General features: G+C 35.8%; 1 protein-coding gene across 1 annotated transcript in view; it reads left to right on the forward strand.

Annotated features, from left to right (window-relative positions):
* The window catches only part of LOC121426041 (integrin alpha pat-2-like), an 83,023-nt gene extending 67,748 nt beyond the window's left edge, over window positions 1–15,275 (forward strand). Inside the window, exons 26-29 of the mRNA XM_041622173.1 lie at window positions 12,768–13,013; window positions 13,300–13,404; window positions 14,110–14,232; window positions 15,085–15,275. Coding sequence (XP_041478107.1) covers window positions 12,768–13,013; window positions 13,300–13,404; window positions 14,110–14,232; window positions 15,085–15,264 — 654 coding nt within the window. The 3' untranslated portion in view covers window positions 15,265–15,275. The remainder of the gene's footprint in view (window positions 1–12,767; window positions 13,014–13,299; window positions 13,405–14,109; window positions 14,233–15,084) is intronic.
* Window positions 15,276–20,353: the final 5,078 nt, after the last annotated feature.

Below are 20,353 nucleotides of genomic sequence, written 5' to 3' on the forward strand. Positions count from 1 at the left end.
CCTTGTCTGATTATACTTCACTGTTGCTTTCTTTAAATTTACAGGTTCACACATGTACTGTAGTATAAACTTCTCAAACACACCCATGCATCAAACCAAAGTTTGACAGACTTCCCAAATGAAATTGTAAAATGCTATCATTATTTTGAATAAAAGTTAATAATCTTGATCCATATCCCCGTTATGGCATCGACCAGATCTTCTTTTGAATAGGACTGTATTTTTTATAATAACTAAAAATACACTCTTAAACTGTTGGGTAACAAACTGTCCACACAACAATTATTAAAAAAATCAAATTCTGGGTAATTTTCAACCAGTACTGTAGTTTCACCCAAAGCACACATTATTGGTTTAAAACTACACAAAATTGATTTTTTTTTAACCAATTATCGTTGTGTGGACAGCATGTTGCCAAACATTCTAGGAGTGTGGGAAACATTCTAAATATCATATATTGCCAACCACCAACAATGTTTGACAACTGTTCGCTATTCAGGAACACCTTTCACAAATACAAATTTAATTTAAAAGGCTTTGGTTCATTTAAAATAACTCCATCTGTATGACTGAATCTCTGATATATCGAGATCTTACATCAATACATTTATATATTATATACATTATATAGACATCTGTTTTATTTCTTAGATAGCCCTTAGCCTACACTTTGAGAACCACCTAAATGGAAGGGTCACGGTGATGTGTTGTTCTGATAGGGAATTACACGACTATGTTTGTGTTCTCTTGAATCTGTTTCAATGAATATGCAAATTAACTTTTAATGGATGTCATGTAAATTGTATAATATCCAGTTATCTCTATAATTCATATAAACAATCTTCACTTGATTTTTCTGTAAAATGTGCAAAGAATTCTAAATCATGTCAAGCCTGGCAATTCCAGCCTGCTGCTTCTACGGCTACGCCTGACACATCCCGCCTTGAGTTCCGGGGGAATTACAGTCCGGGTCGGGCATCATTCCTGCTGGATATTTTGAAAGATTTTATGCCATACGTAATATTTATGTTTTCTCCTTGTTTTCGATAAGATCCGTATGATTGTCCCGTTTAACAATATAATCAAATGTCATTTCAACAGGGTTTTCGTTAAATTTGCTCCTCTGAAATTACATGCAACATATCCAGGCCTGTATGAAAATGAGGTTATTTGAAAGCTGTAAGAAAATTAACCTTTCTCCAGCTTCTATAACAAAGTATTCGCTATTCGATAAAAACAAATCGTGCAAGGTTGATTTGTTATTCTTATTGATTAGACAAATCAATAAATTATTTCATAATTTGTATGATTTTATTTGCATTTACTGATTTTTAAACAAATATGTCTGTTTTGAAATTTTACACATTCTATGGTTAAACATTGATTCAGTATGAATAAAATTGAAAGTAATATGCCTTTATACCATAATGCAATGATATTATAGTGTATTCCTTTTCCATCTTTTTAAGACCGAATACAATATATAAGAACTTCTGAAATATGGTCATTTTGTGATGTTTGAAGTCAAAGGCCTATACATTTTTCATTATAATTATGCATGTACTGGTAAAAGAGCGAATATGATGTTTTTCCTTGTCTAATTATACTTCACTAGTGCCTTCGTTCAATTTACAAGTTCACACATGTATATACACTTCTCAAACACGTAAAATGCATGCATTCAATCCAAAGTTTGACAGACTTCCCAAATGAAATTGTAAATTGCTATAATTTGAATAAAAGTTAATAATCTTGATCCATATCCCCATTATACAGCAGTATCAACCATATCTTCTTTTGAATAAGACTGTATTTTTTGTAATAATAACTAAAAATACGCTCGTAAAATGTTGGGTAACAAACTGTCCACACAATTGGCCAACAATAGTTTTCAACCGGTACTGTAGTTTTCACCCCAAAACTACACAATATTTAATACAGTTTTAACCAATTGTTGTGTTGCCAAACATTTTAGGAGTGTGGGAAACATTCTAGAATAACATGTCTTGCCAACCACCAACAATGTTTGCCGACTGTTTGCTATTCAGGCCCACCTTTCGCAAATTTGAATTCATTTAAAAGGCTTTCCGTTCAATTGAAATAACACCATCTGTATGACTGAATCTCTGAATTTATCGAGATCTGCACATCCATCTCCTGTCTGTTTTGAATATCACTGAAGTTTTTTAACCAAGTTATATAGAGGTTATTTCCAAGCCTCGCCTACACTCTAAATTACAGGGATTTAAAATAAGTCCACATGGACTGTAGTTAGGGACCAATCGAATTCCGGATTTAGTTTGAATCCTTAAGATTCATTTCTAAATCTCGAAAGATTTAAATTTAAATCATTTGAGATTTAAATTTAAGTCTTTGTGATTAAAACTAAGTCCAAAAATCGATTGGTCCCTAACTACAGTCCATCTGGACTTAATATTTTAAATCCCTGTAATTTAGAGTGTACATGGAAAAGTAAAAGTCCCGCATCTAGCTTGCAGCATGTATATGCCTTTCATAATCATGTTGAGCTCTTTTTTCTTCGTACTCGAGTTATATAAAGAATATCAAAACTAGAGCAGGTTAAAGTTTCAGAAAAAGTTCTAAAATTCAGAGCTTCAACGCCATTCGCGGGAAGGAGTATTTGCTCCCTTTGCACATTTTACAGACAGATCAAGTGAATATTATTTATATGAATCACTGAGATATAAACTGGATAGTATACAATTTGCATAACATCCATTAAAAGTTAATTTGCGTATTTGAAACGGATTAAAGAAAAAAATGAACACAGTCGTTCACCCAAAGCACACATTATTGGTTTAAAACTACACAAAATTGAAAAAAAAGTTTTAACCAGTTATTGTTGTGTGGACAGCATGTTGCCAAACATTTTAGGATTGTGGGAAACATTCTATATATCATATCTTGCCAACCACCAACAATGTTTGACAACTGTTTGCTATTCAGGCCCACCTTTCACAAATGTGAATTCATTTAAAAGGCTTTCGGTTCAATAATTAAAATAACTCCATCTGCATGATCTGTATATCACTGAATCTCTGAATTTATCGAGATCTTACATTTGAGAAACCCTATACGTTTGGAAGTGTGTCACGGTGATGTGTTGTTCTGATAGGGAATTACACGACTTTGATTGTTTCCTATTTTAATCCGTTTCAAATATGCAAATTAACTTTTAATGGATGTCATGCAAATTGCATAATATCCAGTTATCTCTGTAATTCATGTAGATAATCTTCACTTGATCTGTCTGTAAAATGTGCAATGGGAGCAAATACTCCTTCCGCGAATGGCGTTGAAGCTCTGAATTTTAGAACTTTCTCTGAAACTCTAACCTGCTCTATAGTTTTGATATTTTTATAAATTTATAACTCGATTACGAAGAAAAAAAAGAGCTCAACATAATAATGAACGGCATGATGCAAGCTAGATGCTGGACTTTTACTTTTCCATGCAGGCGAGGCATGGAAACCTCTGTAACTATAATTAAAACACTATTCAAAACAGACAGGAGATGGATGTGCAGCGATATAAAAAGTTTCATCACATATACATTTTCATGTAGCATGACACGAATTAAATGCCTCCGCCCCTGTGAGCAGATACTTTGCTCAAAAATTGCTTGCTGAAAAGCGGAAGAAATAGTATTTTGGAACTCGGGGAGTGACGGAAGTGTTAATCCGCTCCGAACAGAAGAGCCGAAATTTTGTGTATTTATGTGCAATGAAAAAAATACTTTTCATACCCTTACATCGTGTATACTTTACAATTTCTGGCAAGATAGGGGAAAACTGAGTAGAAAAAATGTGTGGGAACTAATGGAAACCAAAATTTATATGGAGAGAGAGAAGAATATAGGTTTTATTCTTTGGACAGAAAGAAAAAAACACAAAGCCATATAGAGGACTGTGTATTAAACGTTTGTTCTATCATGTGCAAAGGGACCGTGTTCATTATTAGCTGCCATGGCATTTGAAGCTTCATATCCCAGAGCAACAAATAGACAAGGTTCTTATTCCCCGGTCTTATTCGCGTTTCACTGTTCATTTGAAATCATGATCATGTTCACAACTTTTACTATACATGGTGATCGGTCCAAACACACCCATCTTTCGAGACGGTGGCACCTTAGTCTACATGCAGACCCACATCTGCACCTCAGCTGATTCAACGAGTCTGCACAGCAGACTAGGTCTACTGAGGCTGCAGAAGATGGATGAAATGCTCGCTTCGCTCGCCCTTTCAGGCTGGTTTGCTTCGCAAACCAGTAGCAGATCCCACCTCACGAGCCATTCAGAGTCTGCATAGCAGACTAGTGGCACCTTTGTTTTCCCTCTGAAGTACCCATAAAAAGGCTAAGGGTTAAGGTCGAGAATAGTTTACCTACAGATCGTGACCCTACCACGTAATAGGTCCATGATGTGACCATGGAGCTAACAGAGAGCTCTATGTGACCATAGAGCAATACATTGGAACAACTTAGGAGAATGAAACCATTGGAACAAGATAGCTTGTGTGCAAACAGAAAAATCAAAGCAGATCAACAAAAGTTTGAGAAAATCTGACAAATAATGAGAAAGTTATGCATTTGAGCGATCACTAATGCTATGGGATAGCAAAGAATGAATGTGTGATGTCCTTACAACTATTACTTTACTATATATTTCACTTGATTGCCTCTTTTACACATCTATCCATAAATAGTGTCTACATAGGGCATGTAATGCATATACATGGATAAAGAGTTTGTATCATCATAAGAAAAAGCAAAAAAACATTTTGAGGGTATTTATTGTCCACCAAAGGGAAAGTTTCATCAGTGACATCACACATCCTTGTCGCATTGCCAATAGAGGATCTCCATACATTAATGATTGCAATATTCAAATGCTCAAACACTATTGTGATTTTTCTCAAACTTTCTTTATTCTTATTCTTTGATTTTTCTGTTTCTACACAAGCATATTTGTTAAAGGTTTCATTCCCCTTTAAAGGTCTAGTCCACCTAAAAAATAGTGTAATTTGAATCAAAGAAAAATCAGACAAGAATAATGCTGACAATTACATCAAAATCGGATGTAGAATGAGAAAGTGGGGACATTTTAAAGTTTCGTTTATTTTTCACAAAATATAGTTATAGGGCCTATGCACAATTTAGTCACATGCAAATGACAAAATCGATGATGTCCCTCACCCTCACTCAACACTTCTATTGTGTTTTATTGTTTGAAATCTACAATATTTCAATCTTTACAGATTTGACAATAGCTCTATGCTGTGACTAACAATTATTTACCATGTCATTACCGAGTCATAAAAGGTTTATTGTTTGAACATGTTTCTTAATAAGAATAAACAAATCAATCACTCATTTCATCATTTGGATAATTTTATTTCCATTTATTGAAAGACGTTCAAGTGCTAATTGATGCCTCTCCATAGCCATAAGACACAATATGAACAGGCGCGATTCTAGACGAAAGTGTTTTTTTTATTTGGTGAGGGGGGGGGGGCGCTTAGTTGGGAAAATTTTGACGTTGGTTTACTCACACTGAAAATGACCTATTGCTGCTAGCCTTATACTGACCAAGAAGCTGTACACCCCCTCCATTAAAATATTTGTAATATGCGAGGGAGCGTAGCGACCGACAGACGAAAAAAAAATCAAACTTTCAAAATGCTTGAGAACACCCTAATGGGTGTTAGGGCATTTAACGATAGGGGGGGGGGCTGGGATTCATGGGACTGGTACGTTCAGGATTTTTTTAAGAGCGATATTCTCATATTTTAGAGCCCTTAAATGCAAAAAAATGTATTATACAGAATAAAGCAAGATATTGGGTTTTAATGTCAATGACACCCTTTTATTACGAGGGAATGTGGTGACCAGGTAGAAACATTTTGAAGTGAAACCTTAATTGCATTTGGAGCACTTTATGAACATCCGAATACATCTGCAACATCGTTAAGTTACTTAATTGGATACTCAGCATGTATACAGGCTGCAAATGAATGCACCCCAATAATCACTGCCTTGTATACATAAGTCAACACGATCGAGTATTGTAGAAAATAGAATCAAATCATTCTACATGTTATGATGTTGCTTCTATCAGGAGGCCGCGCGATCTCGTGAGACCGCGACGTTTGTAGAACGAGCTGACAAAGGTGTGAACATATAGGTATATTACAGGCAAAAATAAGTATGTCCCACTGTTTTTTCGCATGTTCTTATAATAACAAACCATGGTTTTTCATTTGCTTTCCTCGGATGAATAAAAGTTTTGGCATTGAAGATTATAGCTCTTTATTTTCAATTAGTCTCAAGCCAATTGCCAACTCGTCTATCATAATTATGATTTACCATCAGCCTTTCCACTATCCACATGGTCTAATTGCCAATGTATCCACTCACCATATTAACCAGTTGGTTAAAAAGCCTGTAGTATTTTCAAAATCTTATCGCTTTCCATTTCTCAAATTTGCCCATCATCTTCGAGAGGACATCACCCTTGGATACAGGTTACCTCCACTCCTTAGCAATAAACATGCCAACAAGTGGTGACTCTCAAACACCTGTGACTCATAAACTCTCTGAATTGTACCCCCCTCTCTCTCTCTCTCTCTTTGTTTACATTCTCCATCTCATTTGGGATGAAAAGTATTCCATGTACATGTACTTTCTTTTCTGGCACACTTCTCAAGGTTTCCTACTTTCGTAAACACGTGTTTTGAGAACGTCGTCAAATTACTTTATACCCCAGGCTTTATATTATGTGGACTTCCATCATCTCACTTGGAGCAAACTTCATCCACTTCATCTCACATACCAGTTATCGTACTACCCTTTTTCTCCGTCATTTCACTCAGAGAAAAATCCCAAATACCGCTTGTGCTAGTCAAGTTATTTTTTGGTAATCTGTGTGATCTTGTGTATATTTTATACACGTATAAATACAAATACTGGGATCGTGCAATAATAATTGGACACATTGAAGAATTGTCTGTCGGATTTCTCTACACGACGCATAAAGTCGGTAAGTGGAGATTGGCTTCCATTTCCGCTTCAAGCCAATTACTCCATATAGCACTTGGACTAAATAGTTATCGGCTTGGCCTTTAAAAGTCAAGGACACTTTCCCCTCAGTACACCGTTATTCAAAAGCAGAACTGAACCAAAGAAATATCAAGATTGCTTTCGTGATTCCGACCATGTTCCAACCACATACATTAAAAATTGTGCCACGCCCATCCACACCCTTTCGATCGGTCACTCTGCCAGCAGCCACTGCCCTGCCCTGCAAATATGGTCAGTCCAGCATTCAGTGACTACTAAGTACTGAAGCTAATGAAATATGGAGAATAATACCAACCACGTTCCGCCAAAAGAGGCAAAAACAGTGCAATGCCCTGCCAAAGGAAAACTTATCCGGCACGGTAAGTGGATCAGTTATCATATTTTATGTTTGGGTGTGCGTATGGGTGTATGTGCGCGGTGCGCGGGTGGTATGCCTTTAAAAGAAAACTTGCAAATTAACTACAAATAACAAAGCAGGAACTAGGGACATGTACATAATGGTGTAAAAAGACATAAAATATTGGAGAAGTGGATGATTGTAACAGAGTAGTTCTCCCGGAGACGCTACACATAAATTGTTATATTCCTTTACTGGCATACCTTGGGTTGCGGCATTGAAGGGGGGGGGGGACCGGCAAAAATTCCAGGTATTTACTTTGACTGACCTATTAGGGACAGTGCCATTGAACGGATATGTATCTCACTCATCAAATAATGCGAGCGTGATGCGCAATCTCAAGTTTTGATATTCAGACCTAAAAAGGGACATTACAGCAATTTTTGTAATCACGATACGTACCTGTTTAGCTAAACAAATAATGCAAGCGCGAAGCGCGACCTGACATTTTCGTGTATGACCCCAAACAGAGACATTTGAGGAATACAGTTTAGGAATCCATTAAGAATATATAGGCCTACTGTATATCTAACCATAGCCATCTTATGCGAGTGCCAAGACCAAAAAAGGAAAGAGATAAGGGTGAAGTATGATATTTTATTTTCTGAATATTATGTCAAAATCTATCACAAAATTTGATCTTTTTTGTTTGCTCGCTTTGCTCCATCGCAACTTTTTTTTAAAGATAATTTCTTTCCGATACGCCATATCTGACCCCCTCAAAAATTTTGCCTCATTAAAGGGGAAGTTCACCCTGAAGAAAACTTTGTTGTAAAAATAGTAAAAAATATTGGTGAAGGTTTGAGGAAAATCCGTTAAAGAGTATAAGAAAGTTATTAGATTTCACAATTTTGGATTTGTGACGTCATAAACGAGCAGCTGCCCCATGTGTTATATAATATAAAATGTATGAATTTCAAATTTTGTATGGTTCATGATGACTTAATTTTGTTTTCTTTTCATGATCGGGTGTGAAATGATTTGTCTATTGATATACAAAAGTTACAGTGAAAACCATTTTCAATTTTCTGAGAAAATGGCATTTCATTGATTTTTTACCATTCGCTATGTAGGAATGCTGCTCGCATATGACGTCACAAATCAAATAATTGAAATTCTAATAACTTTTTAATTATTTGATGATTTTTTCTCAAACCTTCGGCAATATTTTTTATCATTTTTTCTGCTATTTTTACAATAAACTTTTTGTCAGGGTGAACTTCCCCTTTAAACCACTGCCCGTTCATACCATGATATGACTGGTAAATTTTTGCCCCCCCCCCCACCACCAACGACGCCTGTTACGCCCCTGCACACAATGACCTAAATAGTTTGCAGGCACAGACCCTGATTGAAACTGATCAACAGGTGTGTCTCCACGCAAAGACTAGCAAATACAAAACTTTCTGTTTCACACAAGGCATATAGGCTGCAAGTCAGACCCTTTACTCGAGTAAGGGTTTGCACAGCAGACTATGTCGTAAAGGGCTTACACGTGATGAGATTTATCTTTACCTGGTTTTTTTTTGTAGAATCTGATCTAAAGTGGGCATGTTGAAGGTCGCACGCGCCCGATGATGTCGCTAATCACGGACCCTACTAGTATTTCAGGGGAATCCAACCCAAATACAAACGGTTTTGACTTTAAGAAAAAGAAAAATCAGACAAGTTGAAAGGGGAAAGTTGAATAGCGGACAAAGTGCTTCTCTAACTCCTTTACACCATTCTGTTTTATTTATTTTGCCCTTTCTACCACGACATTTTATGATCAACGCTGGATTCCCCTGTCCATATTCAGGGGGGGATATAGTCCCTCCATACTTACAAATGTTGGTGTATATGTAATAAACACACTCACACAAATCACACACTCAAATGGACCCCGCCCCCACATACAAATTATTTGACCCTGGGATTTGACCTATATTCATCGTCAGTTCTACTCAAATCTCATCGCGTAATATTCGTAATATTAGTGCAACATAATGTTGAATTATTAATTTTTACCATGGATCCTATAGAACCATGATTTTACAAAAAGAAACCTCTGCAGATTATAAGTATGTTTAATTTTAGACATTCCCTAGACAGTCTCTTTTATTCAAACATCCTTTATCGATCGAATCTTGCCATATATACTCGGTATAACCACCAAGAATTACCCTACTTAAAGGAATGGTCCGGGCTGAAAATATTTATATCTAACTAAATAAAGTGAAATTTTCAGTGCAATATGCTGAATATTTCATCAAAATCGGATAACAAATAACGAAGTTATTGAATTTTGAAGTTTATCAATATTTTGTGAAAACAGTTATATGCACATCGTCATGGGGTGGCCGATGATGTCACATCCCCACTTTCCCTTTTCCTTGTGTTATTACATGAGATCATAAGTGTTTCATTTTTCCATGCATGTGTAAATGATGCATGTCTCTCATTTATGATAAAATAAGTTGCGGCAGTAAATAACTACATGTAATGAATTTAATCGGTTGTCCATCCAATTGTTTTAGTTCATGTTAGAAAATTTTTGAATAAACCTGATTTCATATAATAAAATTCAAAAGAAGAAGTGGGGATATGACATCATCAGCTTACCGAATGTTATAAAGACATGCCTAGAACTGTTTCACTGGAATAATGCAAATCTTTAAAATTCAATAACTTCGTTATTGTTATCCGATTTTGATGAAATTTTCAGCATTTTGCTTTGTGAATTTTACTTTATTTTTCAAGATATAAATATCTCCAGTCTGGATCATCCCTTTAACAATTTATTTTGAGAAAAAGTGTCGCCTGCCGTAGAACCTTACGTAGGACCCGTTTATACTCACTACGCCCCAATGCTTCCTGTCAATAGAACTAGCTTGTAGCTTGATCGTGCCCCCTTGATTAGATGCCTCCATTATTGTTGTTTCCTTCTTCTGTTGTATCATTTTCTCTCTTTTATTGAAGCCCCACCCCATTTATCCATGGCCATCTGCTAAAAAATTTCGTCCGTTTTATATTTGCGTTCATTTTGAGTGTTATAAGCCTCTCGCTCCTTTGCTGTTGATCTCATTTTAAACGCATTCATTCAATATGTCATATATGCCTAATTTCAGAATTGTTTAGTTTATCTTATGAAAATGTCGATATGAGATTATTGTATTGAGTTTGCTTTGCTATAACACGATGATTTGCATCTGTACGCTCATTAACTTTGTTGACTTTGTTTAAAATTGAAAATAAAACGAATAGGTGAAAACTGGGAGTAATAATTCTTTAGGGTGTTGTCTGAGCTAATGTTTCCTTTATTTTTTTATTCGCTGCGAATAATGATTGTTCAGCCACAGATGCGATGAATGCATGCAGTATGTACTTTACAAAGCAAAAATATACTTGGGTATACTTTGTATTTTTTTTTTGCATCTATTTTTTCAATTTACAAGAACTGAAGAAAAATCAACTGTAACTTTTAACCCTTTTTTGCCATTACGCTTTCTACAGGGATCTGTGGAAAATAGCACAGAACAGTAATTGATTTAAAATGTGATAAAGTTATAATAACATTTACAAATTCATGAAATATTATTGAAGTCATGCTGTGATATGATACTATTCGAAGACAATTATGATGAAGAGTTTTCCTAGTAAATTTCAGATATGAGAACAGCCACTATCTAACAGCACAATTTTCTTTCCTGTTCGACGGTGCCACAAAATTCTGGGCCTTTCAGATCCGTAGAAGTATAAAACAACACAAACGTGATACTGCCAAAGGATGCTGCAGAACACCGTCTATCAAAAGCTCTTTTCAATTTCAAACTTATTCTAATAATTTTTTTATCGGTTTTTATGTACAGTTCACTGCATAAGCCTGCACTTTTTTTTAATTTCATGAAAGCCTGGGACTGAGATTAAGCGCACTAGTGGCCACGATCGAGAGGGAACGGATACTCCCTGTAGGATCGTAAATCCCATCAGCGAAGTGATTCGCTTGGGCCATTCAGGGCCAAACGGCCATTAAATTCTAGGTGTGGCCTTCGAGAGGATCATAAAAACTAACTTTTCTCTCGAAAATTTTGAGATGAAAATCCGTTAAAAATAGTTCAAAATGAGACACTTTTTCGGGAGAAGTGGCTCTCGTTTTATTGAGAGTAAAACGAGAGCAATTCCTGCTCGTGTTCATAGTGCAATTTATGCACAATCATTTATCCCACACCCAAGTAAAACATGAACACATCTGCCCTTGATAAATCTGACAGACTTGAAAGAAACCTTTCTGTAATTCGAAGTTATGGGTGTCACGCGCGTAAAACATTCCCCGCAGACCTGTGTGTTAAAATGGCACTAAAGAAAAATTCATAAAAAATAAATGTGAAATTAGAGGGTCAAATGCATACTACCTTTGGATAGGATATATATCTGAAATTCCATATCTGACCAGAGAAGGGTATCGTAGCCAGCTCATTTTGAAAATAAACCGCCATTTATGAAGATAACTATGATGGGATCAAATTCATCAACTGAAACAGTAAAATAGCCCCAATTCTTCCGCCAGTCAAAATATAGTTCCAAATCATTGATATACCTTCCCAATTTGGGAGAAGGAAGTTCAGTAGTTACCATTTATAGAATCAGTGTTAGATTTTGAATCATATTCATACACTTTTGTCAATCAGCAATATCAAATTGAAAAAAATCGAATGGGTTGGGTCGAACGAATATCTTTAGCCCTCCTGATGTAATTCGGCTCGTGGCACCTATAGATGTTGTAATACACTATAACAGCTCGCTCCACCCTACTAAACATTCATAAAAATAGCAAAATTGTAATCCCCCCCCCCCCATCCATCATGTATGTTGCATGAGCTCCACCGTAATTTTACATCAATCATGTAAATTAAAGCAATATTTCTTGTCTCACCACTTTCAAAAGTTCTCTGAAAGCCTGGTTATTCACGCAAGTTTTAGGTAATTGTTATTCGCCCCCTCTTTTTAGGTTTTCTATCTTCCTTCCTTTCTTTTTCTTTTTTTCCTTCTCTTTTCTTTATTGCGCCATGAGCATCTTTTTTATGATGGATACCGGTGTATTACAAATGTTCATATTATTATTATTATTATCAAAGGTATAATTCAAAGTGAAGTCATTTCCACATTTCCTTAAATCCTCATATGAACAATTTTCAGCATAATTATAAGCTTTATAAAATCAGAACAATGCATATTAATGACTCCACATTTTATTTTGGCTTTGTTTTTGTTTTTTCTTCTTCGTTAACCCAGACATTTGGAAATTACATCCGGGGCAGACGACATCGTCGAGATGGGCCTCTTTCCACATCCTCTCAAACGAGAATTGCGTCTCCATTAGCATCGTCCCAACTGAAATCGCTTGCCTGTAGGTCCAGTTTGTCACCATGCGATAAGATAGTGTGCTACGTAGATACACTGGCCAGGGGGCGACACTCGGAGAGGGATGAAGTGGTTGTCATAGTAACAGCACGCCTCAAAACAGATCTCTTAGTAAAGGTATGATACAAGCAATAGTGTATTCACGAAATATGCATATATATATATTAAGCAAGCTTGTATGTGTCAATGTTATAGTATACTTTCTAAACGTACTGTTATATCTTTATAATACAATTTACCATATTTCAGAACGAAAATGTCCATCCTTTATATTTGACATTTCCAACACAGTTTCAACGTTCCTATCTAATCGTCATTTCAAAAATGCCCCATAACCTTTTTAGATAATAATAGATCGATATATCGTTTAAACAGTAGTCATTTTTTCTCTCTCTTTTAATAGTACAACATTACAGGATTCAAGTTGATGACCCGTGTAGAAGCTTTAGTCAAAAATAGTCTTCATCCAAGCACTCCGTTTCTCAATTTACCGACCGCTGATATTCAGGTAGGTTCAAACTTAATAATAAACAGGCTAAACAAGATTAGAATTTCCGTTTATTAGGCTTGCACGAGTCTAAACCCATATTCTACAGAAACATTTTTTTATATATGGACCTGTATTCCGAAGTTGATTTGACGTAGAATCTGGTTTAAAATTTTGCTTTAACTGTGGATAGCTAATTGTTTCATAAAATCTCTAACAGTAGAGGTTTAATCCGGGTTCAATGTATCGGCTAAATTGACTCTAAAATGATGATTAACTGTCTGGGAAACATTAAGAAGATAAATGTCGTCACTATTGAAGAATTAAGGGAAAACACAATAAACATAGGAAACAAGCAATGTTAACAAGTTTTTTTGACATTTTTACTCCCCATGCATAAGTTTAGCAGAAAGTTAGAACATTGTCTAAATTAAACCTGACTTCAGAATACGTGCAAGAGAGATTTGTACCAAAGTAAATCGCATTTCATCGAAAGCCTGTCGCACATTTCACGATCCGACTACCATTTTTTTTTCTTAATTGGATGTACATTATTTTAAGCACACCGATTCAAAGACGCTACATTGGATACAGCCTAGTGGCAGGAACATTATAGGCGTCAATGCGAACTGAGGTCGGTTGGGGGACACATTACCTTGCCGCCTTTGAAACTCTTTTTAAAAAGTTAATTGTATATAACCCTTTTTTCTCAATTGTCCTATATAGATCAGTACGACAGTGCTTGGGGAGATCGACCAACCTCAGCAACATATACCGTACTGGGTGTACATCGTCGCAATCGCAGGGGGACTATTTATTCAACTCGTGGTCATCATCATACTACAAAAGGTATATATATCCTTGACTCACAGTAAACTTGCCTATGAAGCGTTAACATGTTTAATATAGACGTGGTTAGGATATCTTCTATGATTCCATTTTAAATGTTTTTTCAAAGTGTTTGAGAAATCATCACGACGTCAGTATAACGTTACCAAGAAAATAGTATCAAAAGTGGAGCGAATTAATATCTGAGGGTCTCCCGTTATCTGTGCAATATAAATAGATAGTCTTGAACTATATTCATTTTGGTATAAATACTTTATAACACAATGAATTACAATTTCGATAGTGCAGAGAATCTAAAAACTTTTTGAGAGGAAAGGTGCCTGTTTTGCAAAATGATATCATAATTATTGCGGTATGGATATATTGAATAATGAATTAGTATGTTATCATTTAAATGGACGTACATTACAAGACTACATCGCTCTCAATGATGCATTGTGGATAATAAATCAGGCCAGACATAATACTTTGGTGCCTTGAGGTGGCGATTACAAATACTGCTGGTTTGTATGCACTTTAAGTAGCTGCCGTTTTGTGACCTTCCTACTTTTTGGAACAATCTCAGGAAGATGTCCACCTGAAAACTTCACACAATATTTTTCTTTCCTGTCTTTTCAGTTCAATTTTTTTATCATCACTATTATCATAATCATTAAAAAAATGTATTCAAAATGTAATAAATAGAAATAAACAGGGACTCAGGGGAACAGTTTTCTGAGTTTTATTCGAAATGCACGCTGAGAAATAGCAATATCAAGTCTATGGTAGTTTCTGACTCGCACAACTTTCCACTCGACGATACTGATGTCATTTCCGTTTCTTTTCATTGTTTGTTACTATCCTTGTGAACAGACTGGCTTCTTCAAGCGGAAGAAGATTTCTCCAAAGCAAAGGGAATGTCTAAACCTGGAGAAGGAACCAGTAGTCCTGTTGTCAGCGACTCCATTAGAAAGAAATTCTTTAACTTCACCAATGCAACGGAATCCTCTCGCTTGCGACAAACTCTTCGATATAGACAACAGAAGAAGTTAATAAATATACACCAAAGACATAAAAGAATGACAAAAACTCAAAAAGAACTTAAAAGAATGAAAAAAATGTCGATATGATTATAACTCGTTAACACCAAAGAACGCAGAGGGCAGCAACGCCGGTACCAAAGTGTTGACACCCTCTACGTTTGTGGTGAACAAGAAGAGTAAGCTGTTTTTAGCTGATTTTCCAGTGGGTCTTGCGTTTTTAACCTCGTAATACCCTTCTCCATTCTGATACGCTGAGTGGCCTGCGAGAAGGATGAAGATCCCGTTTTAGGAGAGTTCGACGTTGGTATGACTCGGCTGGGGGATTGAACCCACGATCTTCTGTTAATCATTGGATGGGCCATCTACCACTGAAGCTGACAAGATTTCCGATGAGCAACACTATTCATGTATCTTGACGATCTTCCTCACGATCTGAAATCATTATTTGTTCAGGGGGTGTTTCACAAAGATTTAAGTATGACTTAGGTCGCACTTAAATGTCGACGCGTACATGATATGCAACGCGCAATCTTATTGATCAATACGCAGTAGTACGCGTCCTCTTGGCATGATCTGACCAATGCTGTCATGCCTTTTATACTGCGCGCAACCAGACATTTAAGTGCGACTCTAAGTCATACTTAAATCTTTGTGAAACACCCCCCAGGACCTGTATGTGAAGACGTGCAGACAGTTGCGTATTCGAAGGGGGCAGACATGATATGTGGAGCAAAAGTAATGAAATTACTTTTCTAATGCAAGATAAATGACTAAATAAATCTCGTAGATTTTGACGTAATATTCAGAAAATGGTATCACATTTTGCGATTTTCCTTTTCTTCTTTTGTGCAGACAATTGGGTATTTTTGGGGGTGCCAGATATCGCATATGGAGCAAAAGTACATGTATTGAAATTGCCTTTTTGATGCAAAATAATTAAGGAATAAAAAAATATCTCGTCATATCTCCTTTTCCCTTTCCTCTTCTAATTTTCTTTCTTTGTTTTTCTCTCTCTTGGTCGTGAAAATTTTGAGGGTCCTAGGCTCCCCTATCTCTACCCCACCATATGCAGACATAGGGGGTGTTGCAAGAAAATATTTCTGATCAATTGCAAATGATCTACTGATCAACATTAGCTGTAGCAAATCAGATTAAACTTCCTGTTGCTAGGAGCAAATTAACAATCAATCACTGATTTGCAATTAACTGCAAGACATATGATTGATTTAGGGACCAAAAATTTACTTACAATTGATCGCAAGTTTCTTGCAACACCCCATAGTGTGACGATCGCTTCTACACAGCAAAAAGTGTGGTGCTAATCGGTGTACGTAGAGGACCACACCAGTTATTTTACACCGGTGTTAAATTGGTGGTGTTAGCTTTACACCAATAGGTGTTATTTTAACACCTCAGGTTGTGGTCCTCTATTAACACAAATTGGTGTCAGTTTTAACACCTCAGTTTTTACAGTGTATAATAATTTTCTGAAATCAATGTTTGTCAAAGTATCATTACGTAATCGTTTACAAACATGACAATAATTTAATGTACATGTATTTTATTCTCAGTTTATTATTTTCCTTGGTTAATCGAATGCAGACGAAGATCCAGCGTCACTTCTTTGTATTAAAATGTTTGCTTGCGTTATTATGTTTGATTGCATTATTATGTTTGATTATATTATCATGTCTGATTTCGTTGTCATGTCTGATTGCATTTTTATGTCTGCGTGTATTATGTTTGATTGTATTATATTTGATTGTATTATTATGTTTAATTGTATTATGTCTGATTGTATAATTGTGTTGATTGTATTGTAATGTTTGATTGTATATTTTTCTTGAAAAGTGCAATTTTTCGTTTCTCTTGAAGGCATCGTTGATTTTGATCATTCCTCTTAAATTTGCATCGAGTAATGACAAACACTAAGTAGTGCCTTTTGTAATCAACTTCCTCTAAATGTTTCTCATATGGCCTATGTAGCACTAATCTCTATTTGGTATTTTGAGTAATAAATTTATAGCAAACGTACAAAATGATTTTGCAACCATTTTAAAAGCACGGGTAAATGATCTGTTCAATGACATTTGCTCCGGCGACAATTGTTCCCCTTTAAATTCCACGCACTAATCAAATGACCAAATTCGACTCTGGCTTTAACACTTTACCCTATACCCTAAGCCTAAACCTAAGCAATTGTACCATGAGCAATTGTATCAGGGGCAAATGTCGTGTCGCGAAATGGGCCATGGTTAGCTGCTTAAAATATTATGTAATGTATCTAAACGATTAAACGAATACCAAAATTACAACATAGTTCGATAATATTCTGAACTATTCCATATTGTGATAGTAATAATAATACTCAATATTTATAACGCGCTTTTCCCAAATGGCCCAAAGCGCTCACAATTTCAGTTGACATATTTATACAGCCATAATTATAATCATGGTTGAAATAATTATATGCATATGCTAGCTTATTTAAAGACAAATCCTGCATGTTTTTGTCTTGTTTGCTGTTTTGTTATTAACAAGATTTTGCTCAGCTGCGACGTTACTACGGTGCTTTCTGCGACCCGGCGTATGACAAGCCTTTTATTCGTATATTTTGCTCAAGAAATAGGCCTACCATTCTTATTATAAAGAAAAGATATTTCTTGATAACAGGGGTTGAATATTTTATATTAATAGTTCAATTCTTGATATAAATAGTATATTTCTTTATTAAAAAAAATAAAATAAAAGAGCTTGTCCTACGCCCGCGTCGCTTAAACACCGTACATGCACGTCTCTGAGCGGAAAACACTAGTTTTGTTCACTGGAACTTCCGACCCCGTTTCATAATGACTTCCGAGCGGATTATGGTAACTTTGATTGTGATAACTATATTGAGAGGGCTTTATGTAGACGAATCCAAGGTTCCATGGTCCTGATGGTAAAATGCATAGTAGATTGGATAGCCATCATGAAATCCATTATGACTTATATACAATAATCTATAGGCCATATCATTTCCACAAATGTTGATAATGCCGTTTTAATACTAACATAAAATACCTTAGAAAATTCTAGCAGATTTGACAACATCTCGACATTCGTGGTAAAGAGGGATTATATAATCAATAGTTGAAATAATATTTTAATTGAATAATTGATGTTATTGACTTATGAGGTTTATGCGTTTTGTTTTGTTTTGTAAATAATAAACTCCTTGAAATATACTTTCCATTTTGTATTCGTTATCTTCATTGCAAAAAACAATCATTCACTTTTCTATTCATGCAGCAATAAAGTGTAATGGGGAAAACCGCGTTGACAGAAATAATGCTCAACTTATAACAGTAGGCTGATATCCGAAGTAAAATATATGACCTAAAATGAACCAAGTTAGGATCCTTGCGGTACTCCACGGTGTATTATACTTTAAATCCTATCAATTTGTGGAGAAATGTTTAATTTATTTATTTTAGTGACATGTACAGGATTACATCAACAGAGAAAAAGGGATGGGGAAAGTGATAGAAAGAAAAGGGGAAGGAATTTGAAGATAGAGGGGTCGGCGATGGGGAGGGAAACACATAATGGAGGGAGAAGAGGTATGTAAAATTGATGGAGCACTTAAATTCTTTGAATTGCTGAGCCATTTACTAAAAACTGGTGTTAAAACTGACACCAGTTGGTGTTAACAGATGATCACACACTGAGGTGTTAAAGTTACACCCTAGTAGAGAATGAACATAACACCTAAGAGTGTAAATGTAACAACCAATTTAACAGCTATGTAACCGGTATGGTCCTCTGTGTATCAAGTTTACACCACAATTATTGCTCTGCAGACCTATACAATGTTGCCCTCTACCCATGGTTCCCGGCATGATAATTCCTTCAATACTCGGCCTTGGGAATGGTAGCTCTAGCTAAAGCCCGGGTCGTAGTAAAATGGAAACAAAATTCCCCTTTTTCATGTCTGAATGAAAAAAAAATCAGCTCACGCTTCGCATTCGCCTTAGTTTAATGGTGAGAGTTAGTATGCATCCTCTTCATCACTTTCCGTCAAACAGTGCTTGAAACGTTCCGTTTTCAGGTCAACATATAAGGCTTACCCCCCCACCCAAAAAAAAAAAAATAGCACGCGTTTCGCGCTCGAATTGTTTATTTATGGAGATACGTGGCATGATTTACTTGGGATGTATACTGTTTTCGGGTCTAAATATGAACAAAAAAATCATTTCGCGCCACGCCCTTACATTAATTGAAATGCACCCCCCCCCCTCCCCCTTTCATGCATTCCGACAAACAGTTGTTAAAATATTCATATTTAGGTCAGTATAACTTGCTATTGAGCTCCGTTTGCGCGCTCAATTATGTAGCATAGAAATTTTGTTCAGTTTACTGTATTTTTGGGGGGAGGGGGCAGTTTAGCTTCATACACAGGATACATACCTGTAACCAACTAAACAACTAATGTTGAAAAGTGCAAGCTTAAAATCTTCGATATATACAGACATTAAAAGGAAATACTTTAAGGTCTGTGTGTGGGGGGAGTCATGGAAAACGTACTAGATACGCATCTCACTAATCCAATAAAGAGAGCGCGTAGAACGAGTTGAAAAGTTTTGATATTATTTTTTTCTGTAATCATGAGCAGAATGCGTATCTAGCTACCGGTATACAAAATAATGGAAACTCGAATCGCGAGCACAATCATGACAATATTTTGTTGATATTGTATATTGACTTGAAAACATGTTGAAACAGCTAATGCGAACGTACACTCTAAAAAATGAAGTGCTAATTTAGCTCTTAAAGAGCGTGTATAGTGACTGCACTTCGGAGTGCTGATTTTTCTCGTTCAAATTTGAACTAGACAAATCAGCACTCCGAAGTGCAGTCACTATACACGCTCTTTAAGAGCTAAATTAGCACTTCATTTTCAGGAGCTTTCAAGTTGCTACACTCCAAAAAGAGAGATGTAAAATAAATCCAATACGGCTGTGAATAGTGATCAGTCGATATTATGATTTAAAATCAACCCTTAAAAATTTTAGTGTAAATCTTAAAGATTGATTTTTAGTACAAGCATTTACATCTTT

The sequence above is a fragment of the Lytechinus variegatus genome, chromosome 13 (assembly GCF_018143015.1).
Source record: "Lytechinus variegatus isolate NC3 chromosome 13, Lvar_3.0, whole genome shotgun sequence".
NCBI classification, from domain to species: domain Eukaryota; kingdom Metazoa; phylum Echinodermata; class Echinoidea; order Temnopleuroida; family Toxopneustidae; genus Lytechinus; species Lytechinus variegatus.